At 41.4% G+C, this 16,382-nt stretch overlaps 2 protein-coding genes and 1 long non-coding RNA gene across 3 annotated transcripts in view; 2 read left to right on the forward strand and 1 right to left on the reverse strand.

Moving 5' to 3' along the window:
• Positions 1 to 16,382, reverse strand: part of LOC307200864 — a 345,619-nt gene that overhangs the window by 123,299 nt on the left and 205,938 nt on the right. The gene's annotated exons all lie outside the window — the stretch shown is intronic.
• The window catches only part of LOC307199804 (cation channel sperm-associated auxiliary subunit beta-like), a 118,062-nt gene continuing 107,038 nt past the window's right edge, over positions 5,359 to 16,382 (forward strand). Inside the window, exon 1 of the mRNA XM_079947870.1 lies at positions 5,359 to 5,382. The gene's annotated coding sequence lies outside the window, so the exon portion shown is untranslated. The remainder of the gene's footprint in view (positions 5,383 to 16,382) is intronic.
• Positions 8,310 to 16,382, forward strand: part of LOC307199842 (cation channel sperm-associated auxiliary subunit beta-like) — a 55,040-nt gene continuing 46,967 nt past the window's right edge. The window contains exons 1-6 of the mRNA XM_079947973.1: positions 8,310 to 8,727; positions 10,443 to 10,595; positions 13,296 to 13,356; positions 14,076 to 14,171; positions 14,806 to 14,952; positions 16,035 to 16,127. Coding sequence (XP_079804099.1) covers positions 8,557 to 8,727; positions 10,443 to 10,595; positions 13,296 to 13,356; positions 14,076 to 14,171; positions 14,806 to 14,952; positions 16,035 to 16,127 — 721 coding nt within the window. The 5' untranslated portion in view covers positions 8,310 to 8,556. The remainder of the gene's footprint in view (positions 8,728 to 10,442; positions 10,596 to 13,295; positions 13,357 to 14,075; positions 14,172 to 14,805; positions 14,953 to 16,034; positions 16,128 to 16,382) is intronic.

Consider the following 16,382-nt stretch of genomic DNA (forward strand, 5'->3'; position numbering starts at 1 on the left):
AGCACTACATACATAAATGGTGCTGTATGAACAATACTTGATTTGTATTTGCATCAAAATCTATTACATTTACAACGTACAATTATACTCATTTTGCTCACTGCAGTGGTTATTATATGGGCTATTCCTATTTCACAGTGCCAGTGCTGGCCTTCAGGGTGTGTGTTTTTTAGCACAGCATTTCTGATGCCCTCCCCATAATCCAACAGGTCCCATCCATGCTTTCTCTGCTGCAGTTGTGATGCTTGCTACTGCCCTGGATCAAGCCCTTGGTCATGTCTAGTGCAAAACAGGAAACAGTGTTTTGAATGGGAGCTAAGTGGGAGTACAAGCTTCCTCCTGATTCTTGATTTCTTTGTCAGCATTTGATACCAACGACCATGGTATCCTCCTAAGTTGGCTTGGTGGGTGGGAATTGGAGGCCCTGTATTACTGTGGTTCCAATCCTTCAGGACCAAGTCCAGAGAGCAGCATTGGGAGAGTAGCATTGGCCCCCTAGCATGTCATGGATTTCTGCTCAGTATTGATCCAGAGCAGATTCCAATGTATAGTTAGCAGAGTAACAACTTAAACATGTTGTAGGATTCCCAAAAATAGATCAGAGGCAATTAATATTTAATCCAGCAGAGCTTTACTGCTACTGAAGGCAAATGAAAATAATGGTCACAAATCCAATACATTCAGGATTGGCACTGTCCGTAAGAAATCCAGTTGCTACAGACTTAACTTAAACATAAAGGTGTAAAGGTAAAGGTAAAGGTATTAGGTCCAGTCGCGGATGACTCTGGGGTTGTGCGCTTTATCCATAGGCCAAGGGAACTGGTGTTTGTCTGCAGACAGCTTCCAGGTCATGTGGCCAGCATGACTAAGACGCTTCTGGCGAACCAGAGCAGCACACGGAAATGCCGTTTACCAACCCGCCACAGTGGTACCTATTTATCTACTTGCACTTTGATGTGCTTTCAAACTGCTAGGTGGGCAGGAGCTGGGACCGAACAACGGGAGCTCACCCCGTCTACAATAACTTATGAGTCTAAACCTTAACCCTAAGCATACTATGTACAGAACAACACACCAGAAGGAAAAGAGATAGAAAGAGAAAAGTGAAACCCAAGCTCCTTCTGGCCTTACTTTTTTAGTCAGCATGACCTTGATAACAGAACCAGTTTAAGCCAGCTGTATGTACTCAGCTTCTCTGAAGGAATAACCAGTGCTTTGTTTCTGGGGGGATACAGGGATAGACAAACCCCTAAACATTTTGTGAATCTAAGTTTGGTCTCATTGAGGGGCAGTATTTCAATATGAGTAGGAAAATGAGAGTACCCCTAAACACTTTTTTAAGGGGGAAAAAGCACTGGGTGTAACCCAAACCTTCTGCTTGTTTCTTTCACACAGAGAAGCTTCCAGAACCCTCTTGAATTTATTAGAATAGGAAAGATCTCAACACATCAGATCAATACTTTCTGCACTAAGAAATGCAAACTGACAGTAGCAATACTGGACTAGATGAAGAGGTTCCTCTCTGCTCTTCGGATGGCTGATTTGTAAAATTCCTTAAATTGTAAGAGAAAAATGTCACCAGATCACAGCTGTTTACCCTGCTTCCCCAATTTGCAGGAAATGTGTGTGCTTGACTCACTTGTGATTATCCTTTTACTGAATGCAGTTAAACTAAGCTGAGGCAAGGAAAAGCCTTTTCCTCCTCCAAGCTTCCACCAGGTGCCAGCTTGAGGCTTTCTAAGTGATCCGGAATCACAGCTAGTTATGCAACAGGCAGGGCCAGATGCCAGTACTTTGTTTAAGAAGGGAGTGAAAGGAGCTGACTGACGAGCTGGTGATGCCAATAGTGACGTCATGTACACACCTCATGAATAGTCCCGGATCCACACACAGATATACTGCATACCTAAAGCCTCTTTATAAACGTAGCCATATATAACAAACTAGCATGGACCTCTGTTGCATTTGGATACTTTTATGAAGTCATTCAGAACAATTGTGTTCTACAGCCCTGCAAGAACTCTGCCACTTCATAATGGTGGAAGATTGCATGGCTAAATTACAGCCCCATGTCAAAAAAACCTCCCTGCTCAAATACTGTGTGGTCTGTTGTTTTTCTTTTGCCTCTGAACCTTTTCCTTCACAAATAGTTTGGCAGAAATGTTAGGGGCAGTCGGTAAATGGGAGTACACACAAATTGCAAACCAAGCACCTCAGCTTTTATAACCTTTCAGTTATTTTAAACAAACAAAAAGCATTAATAAGAGGCAGTGGCAGACAAACTAGGAAGCTAGGAAGGGGACACAGCTTCTAACCTCAAAGAATGGATAATATCTTACAACACATACTCTCCAACTCCAGTTTTCCTCAACTCTCCCATACACCACGGGGAGTGAGAGGTTAAAAAAAAAAAAACCCTACCATGAACTGTACGGATGAAGCCCATGGCTAGATAGGCAGTTTCCTGTTCATGTCACTGTCAGCAGTCAATGCTATAGACTGGAGCAAAAATGAGGTCTCTTGGCATCTGGGGCAAACAACATGAAAAGTGCCCCTAAGCAAACCCCATATTTTATTAAATAAAATATCAACAACAATTCACAAAATCATAGAATTGTGGAGTTGTAAGGAATCCTGAGGGTCATTTAATCCAACTTCCTGCAATGCAGGAAACTCAACTCATCCATGACAGATGGTCATCCAACCTCTGCTTAAGAACCTCCAAGGAAGGAGAGCCCACCACCTTCCAAGGGAGACCGTTCCACTTGTTCCAAGTTCTGTTTATTGGTTTATTACAAGTATGTTTCCAAGATTGGCGAAGACTCCGTCGATTTCAGGAGGGCTCAACTTGTTGCTGACTCTGAGAGAACTGATAGCACTTGAGTGTTTGAATCTTTGGATATCTGAGAACATTTCTGCAGGATATAAATCACACTTGTATTTTAGCACCAAATAATGTTGTTGTTTAGTCGTTTAGTCGTGTCCGACTCTTCGTGACCCCATGGACCAGAGCATGCCAGGCACTTCTGTCTTCCACTGCCTCCCGCAGTTTGGTCAAACTCATGCTGGTAGCCTCGAGAACACTATCCAACTATCTCGTCCTCTGTCGTCCCCTTCTCCTTGTGCCCTCCATCTTTCCCAACATCAGGGTCTTTTCCAGGGAGTCTTCTCTTCTCATGACGTGGCCAAAGTATTGGAGCCTCAGCTTCACAATCTGTCCTTCCAGTGAGCACTCAGGGCTGATTTCCTTAAGAATGGATAGGTTTGATCTTCTTGCAGTCCATGGGACTCTCAAGAGTCTCCTCCAGCACCAAATAATAATCTCATCTAAATGTTAATTTTGTATATAGTGTGCATAATGTCAATAATAACAACAATAACGTTAATCATGATTTGGGTGCTCCCTTCACTCACAGGACCATGGGGGAAAGTTGCTTGCCCCACCCTTGTTTTGGCCCTGTTATAGAGCAAATGGATCACAGCTACTAGGCTGCTGAGTTTCAAGATGGGGTGAACTCTTGAGTCCAACAGCCAGTGGTGTCGTACAGTAGGAGGGGGGATTTTCTATGTCCCTGCATGACTTGTTGCAATCCCCAATTAATAATTCTATTAGTCACCATAAACCTTTCTTTTGCTAAACAAATATGGAACATAAACATGGAAGATGAGCAAGACACTTGTATTAATTCCATTCTAAGTTCTTTACTGCCACAAAAAGTTATCAGACTCTGACAGAATATAACACGTGTCTCTATTATCCTGCTCAGCTGGGCATAGGCAGGAACGGAACTCTCTTCTCCTGAGTTGCCGAAAATGTTGTGCTTTTCTGCCTGTAGTAGAGAACAGCAATGTTGTTGAGGAGCGCGCACACACATCCACACACCTGTTCAGCTAGCTAGGATTATGAATGCATTGAATTCTGTATCACCTGTGCTCTCCACCAACTCTTTTTGTCCTAGTCACTTAAATGTGAGTTTTGCAGCGAACAGTGGGGTGTCTGAGTCTTCCTTCGTTAAGAGGGTGTTGGGGGTAAGCTACTGGCAGGCTGAGGTTGGGTTGCCTGTAACAGGTCACTGAACTGCATTACAACCATCATGCCCTAGCTGAAAGGAGCCCTAGGGAACTACATTTCCCAGGCTCCCTGCTACTGCAGGTGTTGCTGTTCATGGGCGGTAGGTAGAGGCTCGTGAGAAAGAGAGAGAGCAGAAGTAAGACAAAGTCAGACATTGCTGCTGTTGCTGCATGCTGCTCCTGTCCCACCTGAAAAAGATGAAACAGAAGTGCCTCCCCCTACTGGTCTCTTGTGTAGTTTTTGTATCAGAGCCACTGACCCACATTTTTATGTGAGGACTACGGGAAGATTTCCACGTAGCCTGTTCCTGCCACATAATTTTAAATTCTGAAAATCTATTCCCTGTACTAGCCCACAAGCATTGTGTGGTCAGGCAGAGTCTCCCCAACTCCAGGTGACTCCCGAGTGGAATAATGACTCAAGACAACATGCTATGGGATTACAATTGGCCACAACTTTATTAAGTTTTGGATGTAGGGAGACCTTGGCTCAGGCATTGGGCGTTTATCCTTCCCAGTCCCCAGCCGGGGATCTGGGAGACATCAGGGTTATCCAGAATGTGTGGGGATTGGCCTGGCTCTGGAGAGCCCGCCCCAAATTTCGCAGGGGAGAGCAACCTCTCGGCGTATGGCCAATGCCTCCCCTCAAGACCCCTTTAAAGGGGAACCCTGGGACCACCCCCGCAAGGGTGGTTCACCGCTTCATCCCCCCCCCCATTTAGGAAGATAGACTAAAGGATTCGGCCCAAGGCCTGAAACCACCAAAGCTGTGACGTTTTGCTACGGGGAAGGCAAAACCTGCCAATGCAGGAAAATTCCTTTCTGGCCCTTCAACAGCGACCATGACGTAGCAGCACCCGCGTACCTATGGAGAAGAGGTTAACCTGCAAAAGAAGACTTAACTAAGGGAGGGCAGAGTGGGAGAAGTTCTGGAGCCAACTGACGCTTCGCAGGTAAGATTCACCTTCTGTTGTGTTGGCCAATCCCCTCCCCCTACCTGGCCAATCCCCTGGCAACACCTCCCCAGGCGGGATTGGGCGACTGACTAGGAGGATACCTGGATGTAGGTGGAGACCTCCAGGTATCCAGCCTGGGGAGCGTGAAGCCAGCCTGTACTACTGGGAGCCGCACTGGGATCTGGGGAGCGGTCATTTCTGAAGCTGGATCAGTTTATGAGTCCTGTTGCTATTAGGAACTTGAACTCTTCCAACTGTCAGCCTGTGGAACCCAGGATAAAAGCAAACAGTTGGCTGGCTCTCTTGGAAGTGGGAAAGATGGCTCAGCAAAACTGATACAGCCTTGGCAAAGAAGGTACTTTAAAATGTGAAGTGGTATAGAAATAGTTTAAAGAAAGAAAGAAATGCTTCATTTGGGCACAAAATAATGCCAAGTATGGCACCCCCATGCCAATAATACGCAATGTCGCAATTCATTAATCTGATGAAGTATTCACTCTTTCTGTTTAATGATAATAATGATATAATTATCTATATAATTATAATTACAAGTTGCCAATATGGTGTAGTGGTTAGAGTGCTTTATAATATTATTAACGTTGTAGGAAGGACAAAGAGATTCTTTTGCATATATTGAGAATATTAAATAGATCTTTGTTATTACTTTGGTTTTATCATTATGCTTGAGGTCTTCAAATGAGGGTTTTTTTAATGCAAAGACCCATATTTAGCTTTCAGTTGTTCTACGATATGTCTCCGTTGAAAAAACAGGAGAAATGGAGGTTGAGTATTATTGCTGACTGTTCATAAGAAATAATTTGATCCTGCACAAATCAGTTGCTTATAGTTTAACAAAGTAGTCCAATTTTTTAAATCTATGATCTTTTCTTTTTTAAAAATATATATATTTATTTTTAACATTCATATCCTGCCTATTCATTCATTTGAGATCTGCACGGCAGCTATTGAAACAAACAAACAAAACAGAAAACAAAAGTAATCCAGTTATACAGAGCAGGAATAGGGAACCTTTGTTTCTCCAGTTGACATTAGACTTCAGCTCCCATCAATCCTAGAGATGGCCACTGGTCAGATGAAGTAGTAAAGCAACATTAGGAGTACAAGTTCCACATCCCTCACAGAAACAAAGATTTGTAAAGTTGGAAAGGGACCCTGAGAATAATCTAGTCCAACCCCCTCCAATGTAAGCATATGCAGCTATTTCATACAGGGATTGAATCCTTAAATCCAAGACTTTACTTTTCCCCAGTGGCATGAGTTGCAGCCATTCACATGTAGTACAGAAAGGCAAGGCATTTATCTCAGAAGTGCATTTGCATACCCTCCAACATTTCTCCAAGGAAAATAGGGGGACATTCCAGAATCAAATCAGAAACCCATACGGCTTCTGCAAATCCAGGACTGTCCCTGAAAAATAGGGACAATTGAAGGATCTGCATCTGGGGTGGGAACTAAATCTTCTTTCTGCCATAGGTGAACCCAGGGTTTGGAACAGGAAGCAGGTTTCAGCTTGCAGTTTCTATAGCACCTAAGGGGACTCTGATGACCAAGTATGTTGCTTTTACCTGCATCCTTGTTGTCTTCCTTGGTCACTGTACATATCATATGACTGTTGGGGGACCAGCTTTATATATAGCTTTGAATTAAATGCACATTTATATTATTTTTACAATTACAGATGGCACTGTTGCAGCTTTATCTTGTGCTTGCAGCTGTTCTACAACTTTCATCAGGACTTAGCTACAATGTAAATGGCAAGTTGTGTTTTACTTTATTTCACCTTCTTATTCTTGCATACGGGTTAGTTACTAGTGCACTGAATCTTGCAGCCATGCATTTGCATGTGCTATAATTTGCAAAGGACTCCATAAAGATCAGAACTTTATTTTGTCCAAGCGATGATAGGGCCCACCTTTAAAAGGGAAAAGTGTGCACATAGTTTTGGGAACTGAATCCAGGATTTTTTATTTTTTTACTGCAGCAGATGCAAGAAGCTTCTTAAAAAAACCCCAACCTATTAAAGAGCAAGAGATATTTGCTAATGATGTTGAATGTGTGTTGTCTAGGAGTCAAGTGAGCCACAGTGAGAGAGCTTGGGAAGATACTGACTGAAGCACAAAGGTTAATTTGGTTGTCCAAACCCATGCGGTCTAGCCTTGGTTTAAAGATTACCATAAATATATTATTTATTTTCTTCTTGCCCACCCTAAACCCCATGTCTCCCAGTAAAACTTCCTTCCTGAGAGTGCTAATAATATTGAATGTTGTTATTGTGATTATTACTACTGTATTTTTTATTGATCACTCGCAAAAGCCAATGCTATCCATTTCAGCCCACAATTTCACTTTTGATTTGAGTTTCAGTATATTCTAGTTCTGTAATATCATCTTTGAAAATATTAGTGATCATATTTTTTTCTCACTCAGTGGAGAGCAATTCGAGTTTTTCTTGCTACACAGAAAATCAACCTATGACATCTAAGACAATTAAATTGTTTCTTTCAGATGACACTTTGGTAAGTTTCCAGCAATGTATTTCCAGTTGCAATTGAATGGGGAGTAGCTCAGCAAATACATTGGTACCTTGGTTTACAACCATAATCCGTTGTAAACCAAAACAGGTTTGTAACCCAAGGCACGCTTTTGCCAATGGGGTCTCCAAAAAAACAAAAAGGGTTGTAATCCAAAAAAACCGGACACGCACTTCTGGGTTTGACATGGTTGTAATCCAAAAAGGTTGTAATTCAAAACGGTTGCAAACCAAGGTACCACGGTAACGCACTTGTATTAAGGCAGCGGGGAATAACTCGCCAATGCACCATTCTTTGGTTTGGCAGAATAAGTTAATCAATTCTTTTATTTTCTTCCCCAAATTTAGGAAAAGGAAAGGGAATGAGAAAGTAATTAAAATAAGGGCATGGTAATATTATATAAATAAATACAACAGTAAGAAAGAACTCATCGTCAGTTCACATTATGGATACCATAACTATTGGTGAATAAATCATAGAAGTGATATCTAGATGACATATGTTTAAATGGATTGTTAGCTGTCATCACTAACTGAATCGGAAGCGGATAGACTAAGAAGCTTAGCTAAATGGAGTGAAATATTATTGGTTGTTCAGACTCCCCTTGGATCTAACAACACCATATGTTATTTAAAGAATTTTTATTTATTTATAGGCATCAAAACAAAACATAGTATTGCAATTTGTTTATTTAAATAAACAATAAAAGGGTGTTCTAGCTTCTGAACTTGCTGCAGCTATGAATATAGCCAGGTAATTTCTATTACATGCTGCAGGGCTAATGAGTCTGGAATCAGGATTCTCCCTTTCTTCCCTCCTGTCCTATGGAACTTCATGGAGCTACATCAGGGGTTGCCAACCTTGGGGGGGGGGGCAGTGGACACATTTTGAATTTGAAGGAAGTTCTGTGAGTGCCAGTCACAAAATGGCTGCCACGGGGAGTGTGGCACAACACATCCTGGCTGCTATGGAGGGGCATGGAAAAACACAAAATTAGACACATTAGTACAGCCATTGCTGCTGCTCCCACCCTCTTCCTGAACAGCCTCCCCATGGTTGGCAAGCAAATAGGATGGACCAACAGGCAAGGAGGGAAACCATCCCTACCAGTTTTTGCCCTGTGCAAATTCTTCAAAACCAACCAGATTGTGAGGGGACATTTTTTCTCTTTTGAGATACAGTGGTACCTCGGGTTACATAAGCTTCAGGTTACAGACTCCGCAAACCCAGAAATAGTATCTTGGGTTAAGAACTTTACCTCAGGATGAGAACAGAAATCGTGCTCCAACGGCGCAGCGGCAGCAGGAGGCCCCATTAGCTAAAGTGGTGCTTCAGGTTAAGAACAGTTTCAAGTTAAGAACGGACCTCCGGAACGAATTAAGTACTTAACCCGAGGTACCACTGTAAAACTTAAAATAAAAAGCCAGAAGAAGGCCTGGCCTGGTGAAGTCTCTCCCTCCCAGGTCTTCCTCCAGGCCCAGCTCCCTTATGAGGAGTCCCAGGGCTGGAGGGTAGGGCAGGGCAGGTGGAAGAAGGGCTGGCCTGGTGAAGAAAGCCTTGCCAACACTGCCTCAGGATATTGTCAGGGATGAAACAGAGGGCAGCCTTGATTGCCCATTTAGAAAGGAAAAGGAAGGATGGCAGGAAGGGGCCTTGGGCTGCAACAGAAGGTCAAACTTAAACATTTTAGGCGTTTTGGCTAATTAAACCATCTATGACCTTTTAAATGTGTCTGTGGGGGACTTATTGTGGGATTTTTTTGCCATTATGTTATGTATTTTGTGCTTTTCAGGTATATTAATTTGTTAGATAATTATCATTTTCTATACTTTAACCCTAAACTTCCCAATTCTCCGTGGCACACTTGCCCATGCCAGCCAAAAGCAGGCAAAATCACTTGAGAGGACAAGGGCAAGTTTGTGTCGCACAGCGGTAAATTAATCAATGCAGAGTCTTCTTTATAAACAGAATAAAACTTTTACTTGAAGAAAATAAACTTGTTCAGAAACAGCATAGTTAAAGAGCATACACAGAGTGCTCATAGCAGCTATCTTAGTCTTCAGAGAGGCACAGTTTTAGTTACTGATTAATTGGGAGTCCTGGAGCCGCTCGCTCTGTCTGCAACAGCTATACGTTCACATACTGAGCTGAGACTAACTGATAGAGACTGCCTTGCAGATTGACGCCCAGAGAGAAAATGGCTACTTTATCTGTCTTTTTTTCTTTATTGTATTATTAAAACTCTCAATAAAATTTTATAAAAAAAAAGAAAAAGAGAGAAAATGGCTACTTTATATAGGAAGAATGAGTCATCACTCAAGATGAGTCATGTTGCACGATGAATTAGCAATTTACTGTTAGCAGTTACAGCTAGCAGGCTTGAAAAGATTGTGTAAGGCCTTGTAGGCCATGCCTAGGCCTTGACAGCTTCTGCCCTCAAAAACCTTTGTCTCATGACAAGTTGTCCCACAAAAACGAGGATTTCTGCCCACTTTTCCTTTCTGACTCCTTAAATAATAATAATAATAATAATAATAATAATTATTATTATTATTATTATTATTATTTATTATGTATACCCCACCCATCTGGCCGGGTTCCCCAGCCACTCTGGGCGGCTTCCAACCAAATATTACAATACAGTAATACATCAAACATTAAAAGCTTCCCTAAATAGGGCTGCCTTCAGATGTCTTCTAAAAGTTTGGTAATTGTTTGTTTGTTTGTTTGTTTGTTTGTTTGTTTGTTTATTGCAGCTTCCGCTTTTGAAATCAATGCAGGTTGCCATTTAAAGTTTTAATAATTCCAGATGCTGTGGATATGTGCTTCATATGTTAATCCTGGTTTTTTTTTCCTGTTAAAGACTGTCCGCTGTCATTTGTATAATATTAATAAACCCGACACCGAGGAGAACAGACGGAAGAATCTAGTTCTTTTTACTTCAGTTGGTCTTGCTCCCAGCATCCAGATCTTCAACAGTACCTACTCCAAAGTCTTCTACTTCAAAATGACTCTGGTAAAGCATTCCAGAAGGGCTCATAGCACATCATTTACATGCAGAAGGTCCCAGGTTCACTCCCTGGCTATTTCCGGTTAAAAGGGATCAGGTAGCAGGTGGTCTACCTGATCCCTTGGGACGCGGGTGGCGCTGTGGGTAAAACCTCAGCGCCTAGGACTTGCGGTGGTTCGAATCCCCGCGGCGGGGTGAGCTCCCGTCGTTCGGTCCCAGCTCCTGCCCACCTAGCAGTTCGAAAGCACCCTTAAGTGCAAGTAGATAAATAGGTACCGCTTTATAGCGGGAAGGTAAACGCTGTTTCCATGTGCTGCTCTGGTGCCGGTTCACCAGAGCAGCTTTGTCACGCTGGCCTCGTGACCCGGAAGTGTCTGCGGACAGCGCTGGCTCCTGGCCTCTACAGTGAGATGAGTGCACAACCCTAGAGTCTGTCAAGACTGGCCCGTACGGGCAGGTGTACCTTTACCTTTACCTAGCAGGTGGTCACCTCTGCCTGAACTCGGGACAGCCACTGTCACCAGAATACTTATTAAACAATGCCATAACATTCGGCTGGAAACTTACAGTCGTCCAAAGTGTAGCCCAAGGACCGCATGTGGTCCTCAAGACCTTTTTTTGGTGGCCCTCAGCAACATTTGACACCCCCTCAGCCCTTGCATTGCCTTCCCAAAGCCAGCTAAGTGAGATGCTGAGTTTGGGAAAGGAGGCACAAAGGCTCTGGCAAGGTCCTAGAACCCTATTACCTCCTTCCCGAAACTGGGAAAGCGCTAACTGCATCAAGGCAGTTTGTGGCCCACAGATTACACGGTCAGAGTACTCTTGCGGCCCACTTGGTATAAAAGTTGGGCCGGCCTGAGCTAGATGGACAAGCAATCTGACTTGGTTTAAGGCAGCTTCCTGGGGTGGATTTACACTCATGGTTTTTAACGTTAAGGAAGGCTTAAGGAACAGTTTTAATAACCATATGGACACATCACGTCCTACTTTTAACGTTCATAATGCTTTATTAAAATGTGATACCAGAGGGTGCTGCAGAGCAACCAGCAACTGGCAGTAGGGAGACAGCTGTTTTGATTTTTAAAAGAGGTAAAAAAAGAAAAAGAAAGATGCTTAATTTTACAAGTATTCCCTGTGACATTTTGTAACGATATATCTAATATCGTTCTAATAACGTTAAACAAATCAGTGTAGATCCAGCCCTGTATCCCCTTTGAACTATGGTGTGGTATTATACAAATTTTGAAAATGTGGGGTATTTTGTTTTTATTATGCATTTAGTGTTTTTATATTGTGATTTTATTTTGTAACTGCCCTCAGATCTGTGGATATAGGGCAGTATACAAATGTAATAATAATGATAATAAGCAATAAGCAATAGAGTGGCAATTTCAACTTAACCTTTTCCTTAAAAGAATGCAAACCCCACATGAACTCTGCAAATAAATGCATGTGAAAAGCATTAGCAGGAATCAAGTATCATAGTCATGGAGCTTTTCCTGATGTGCTTTACATTGTTTCCAACAGTGTAAGGTGCCAGTGGCATTTTCTGTATTAGCAGGAGCCGGGCACCTTACTCTCTGAATCATGTTGCAGCATGCCAGAAAGGGGAAGTTTCTGCTTGCTCTCTACTACTTCAATGGAGGATGTCTACTGGTAGCTACTAGCAATGATGGAGGCGATGCTGTGCCCTCCATGGACCATGGATGCAATGCTCTGCTTCCACAGTTGGAGGCTGTATGCTTCTGAATACCATTTGTTGTGATCCGTAGGAGGGTCGTTCCATGTCAAGTTATCCAAATTTTATACCTCATGTCATCCAATTTTCTTCATATTTTGCACACTTGTTGAATGAAGAAAACTAAGTTTAAAACTTTTTTTAAAAATCTCAGCCCAATTTTTAGTTATGAGGGTTTGAAATTTTTCAAAATTGACAATTTTAGCCTTCCTGGATTACACAAAAAGCTTAAGAGCTCAGCCCAGAATTGAGATACATCAAAGCTAAAAACACCAATCTCTTCAGAACTTCATGGGCTTTAATAGCACGTGTCACATAATGGACTTACTTTAAATTTTAAATGTCAGCTAAAAAAAATATTAAAAGTGATTAAAAAAAATTAATATGGTTTTGAAAAATCCCAAAACATTGTATGGATTATTTAATATTTCTAAGGGCTACTTGCAAAATTTCATCTTGGGGTCTCATTGGGATCACGTATATATATATATATATAGAGAGAGAGAGAGAGAGAGAGAGAGAGAGAGTACATACATGTCTGCCATATTGGGTTCTATTTGGGATAAATGGGTCTTGTGGTAGTAAAATATAACAGAAAAAAGCAAGACTTCAAACTATAATATCAGTTACTTTAGGCATTTCTTTAGAAAGTTTTTCAACTGAAAGGTATCTGAAAAGCTTGTCAGGCTTTTCTTTTAAAAATGTGTTCCAAAGCCAAGTGATAGCTTTCTGTTGCACAATAGAATTAACACTTTGAAAGAATTATTCTTAGTACTTCAATTCATGAACATTAACAACAAAATACATATCAAACCACTGTGAGAAACAGTTCTTAAGCTATGAGACTATCAGCTATGAAAATTCATAATTGGAAAATCAGTCCGCACAGTAGTTTACCTAAATGTATGTGACTCTTCAAGTATTTAAGACTAAAAATCTTGGGTTGCCATCCTTTTTTTAAACAAAAGGGAGAAGGTGTGGATTCGTGGAGTATTGAAATCAACCGAGAAGAATTAACATATAATACAGGTGAGAGATTTATAATTTCCACTTATTTATCCTCATAGGCTATTGATGCTTCCTTGTGTTGTTGTTGCTGCTTTTGTACTCACGTAAGGTGGTGAGTACATTTCATTTCAAAAGAAAAATTTCGCACAAAATCCTGCTAGCGGGGGGGGGGGGGGCGGATTGACAACTTGGTAGTGAGCATTTGGCACAATCTCAAATGGTGCATAAGTAGTATACCAACTTCAGTGGAGAGAAAGCCAGTTTCAGGATAATGTATATTGCACTTATTTTTGTAACTCACTCTATTTGGTGAAGGGTGTGTTGTAAGTCTGAATAGAAAAAAGAGAAAAATAAATTGGCCAGAAAAAATATGCAGGAATGTTCATTACTAAGAATTCAGTTGAAGAGCAGTGCACCATCGTAGGCAACATTTGAGAAGAGCATGTAGGCATCATCAACTTTGGCGATCTCTCGTAGCCGAGTAATATTGATGTAAGCATACAGCAATATCCACTTTTGTCTATCTGCAAGTGGAATGGGTTTCCACTTGTGCAACGAGTCTTTGCCCCCTGAAATTTGCTCCAGAGGGTTTGGTCGTGGGGATTGCAAGAGGGAGGAGAAAAGGAAACCATGTTGTGCAAGCAGAGGCCTGTTTGCTTGACGTTGGATATCACCCATAATACTTGTGTACTTATAGGACTAATCTGTCTCTGTCTTTCTTGTACATGCCGCTGAAACAGATATTAATCCAATTGAGGAATGGTTTGTAAAATTTAATATGCATCATGGTTTAAATATGTTCACTACTACGGGAACCTTGTTGGATGTCATACGAGGTACGTCATAGCTTATAGGGAGTGTTTGTGGTTTTGTAAGTAATTCTGGTCTCATGGAAATTAGCACGGACATTAAGTTTTCTGAATTTATTCATATGATATGGAAAGTTATATTTATATTCCGCTTTTTTTGGCCCAAAGGCTCCAATGCAGTAAACAACATTGATACATATGCATACAGAAGAAATGAATGATAAAATTGCAACACATAAAATATGTCAATCAAAACAAAATATAATACTGGCAGGATTTCCAATAGCCACCATCATGAAAAAAGAGAGTATCCCGTGTGTGTGTGTGTGTGTGTGTGTGTGTATTCTACTAAGAACAGGTCTAAGGAAGGTACTCATTACTTGAAACGGTCTCCTAGTACTCTTCAATTTCCAGCAGACTTAGACAACCTTGTCTCTTCTGTATGCCTTCACCCACTTCTGTATTTCCCCCTACCTTCCACCACAGAGATGGCAGTTCCATTCCCATCCCCCACCCCAACCCTGGACCAGACTGATAACATCCCTTACTCACCTCCAAGGGTGTCTCCACAAATTTCAGAGATAGTCGCATATTTCCTTCACTCTTTAAGTAAAAAGCAGAAAGATTTTTTGCTTTCTTAAACATTAGTGCTCTCTTGCAGATCCTCTTCTTCAGTGGTATTGGACCCTTGGTGAATACCTGAATATTAATGATACATTGTCTGAAGTAGCCATTATCAAAATAGCAAAAACTCCTTGTGCAAGTGATGTAGCATTACTTGGTCCGATCTATAAAACTAAAAATATAGGTAAGTATCTTGCATTTTTACATAATTAGCTGATCCACCAGCTTCATTTTCCGACTGGGTAAAGTGGGATGTAACATTTTAAAATAAGTATACTTGTTTACTCAGAAGTAAGTCCCATTGTCTTGACTGAGTTTTTCCCAAAAAGCTCAGCAACTTTTACTTCTAGAAATATGGCAACCCTAGGCAGCAGGGAAAGGCCTTCTTGCTGCCATGTGCTTTGAAAGGAGTAGAGGAGCAAGTTCCCCTTGGAGCAACAGGACTGAGGACATTCTGTTGTTCTCAGAGGGCCTGGTGCAGCTTTCATGGACAATTCCCTCTCAATGGAAAAGACTTTGTTGTTGTTGTTTACAAAAAGATCATTTGCAGTTTTGCAAACCTTGTGCATCGCTGGCACTATTTTAGCTCGGCAAGCAATGACACTTGCATACTGAGCATTCAAAATAGATGGAATAAATGGTAGGTATGCATTTTTTGAAATGGTATCCCCCCCCAAAAAAAAACAACAACAACAATTACCGTAATTTGAATTATTTGCTCACTGGTTTGTTTGTTTTTAGTCAAATATGTGTGTGATGGTCAAAAGCATGACTACTAGAGCATTTTGCTGAGAATCTCAGGTGGGAAGGAGAGGACAGGACACAACCACTACACTGCAGCGAATTCTACAATAACCACAGGAATACGCCAGGGATATGTTTGCAACTGTCCCCCACCCCACCCCATACCGAACCACCTGCTTGTGCTTATTAACTTAGATATGTGGTACTAGTAAAGCAGGCAGACATGCTTTCTTTCAGTGTGTGCAAATAGGTTTGAGCTGAGTTTTTAAGGTCTGTAATTGTATCTGTGGATACAGGGGTGCTTATTTCCTGATTTTGCTGCTGTTGGGGTGATAGGTTGTTCTTCTACCTAGACTCAACATATATTTGTAAATAAACTCAAATATTACAGAGAAACCTCCAAACCAAACCAGCTACACTGCTGAAATTTCTGGGAAATATGAAGCTTTATAACAGTTTAATAAATGCTGGTAGCCTGGCTTTAGTTTTCATGTAATGATTAGTTTTCTTTTGTATTTGAAGGACTAATTTTAGGATTGACTGACAGTGGATTTACAGGTGGGGATACGGTATGGTTTAACTTGTCTGCTACCATTTGTGCCATCTTGGAAAATGGTAATTCTTATTTTCAGTTGTTTAATTAACCCATATGATTTCCTTTTTATTTGTAGCCAGCCTGTCTTACACCAAGGCCTTAGAACACGTTGCACTTTCATAGAATGTACAGGGTTGGTCCGAATACAGACTACACCCCTAAAATGAGATCTCTCAAAACATAGATTCTCTACTTATAAGATTGTCACCATAGACTGCACTCAGGTTTTATATGAGCCAGATTTTGGGGGGAAGTGTGGCCTATATTCAGACCAA

Source organism: Podarcis cretensis (genome assembly GCF_951804945.1).
Source record: "Podarcis cretensis genome assembly, chromosome: 1".
Classification (NCBI taxonomy): Eukaryota; Metazoa; Chordata; class Lepidosauria; order Squamata; family Lacertidae; genus Podarcis; species Podarcis cretensis.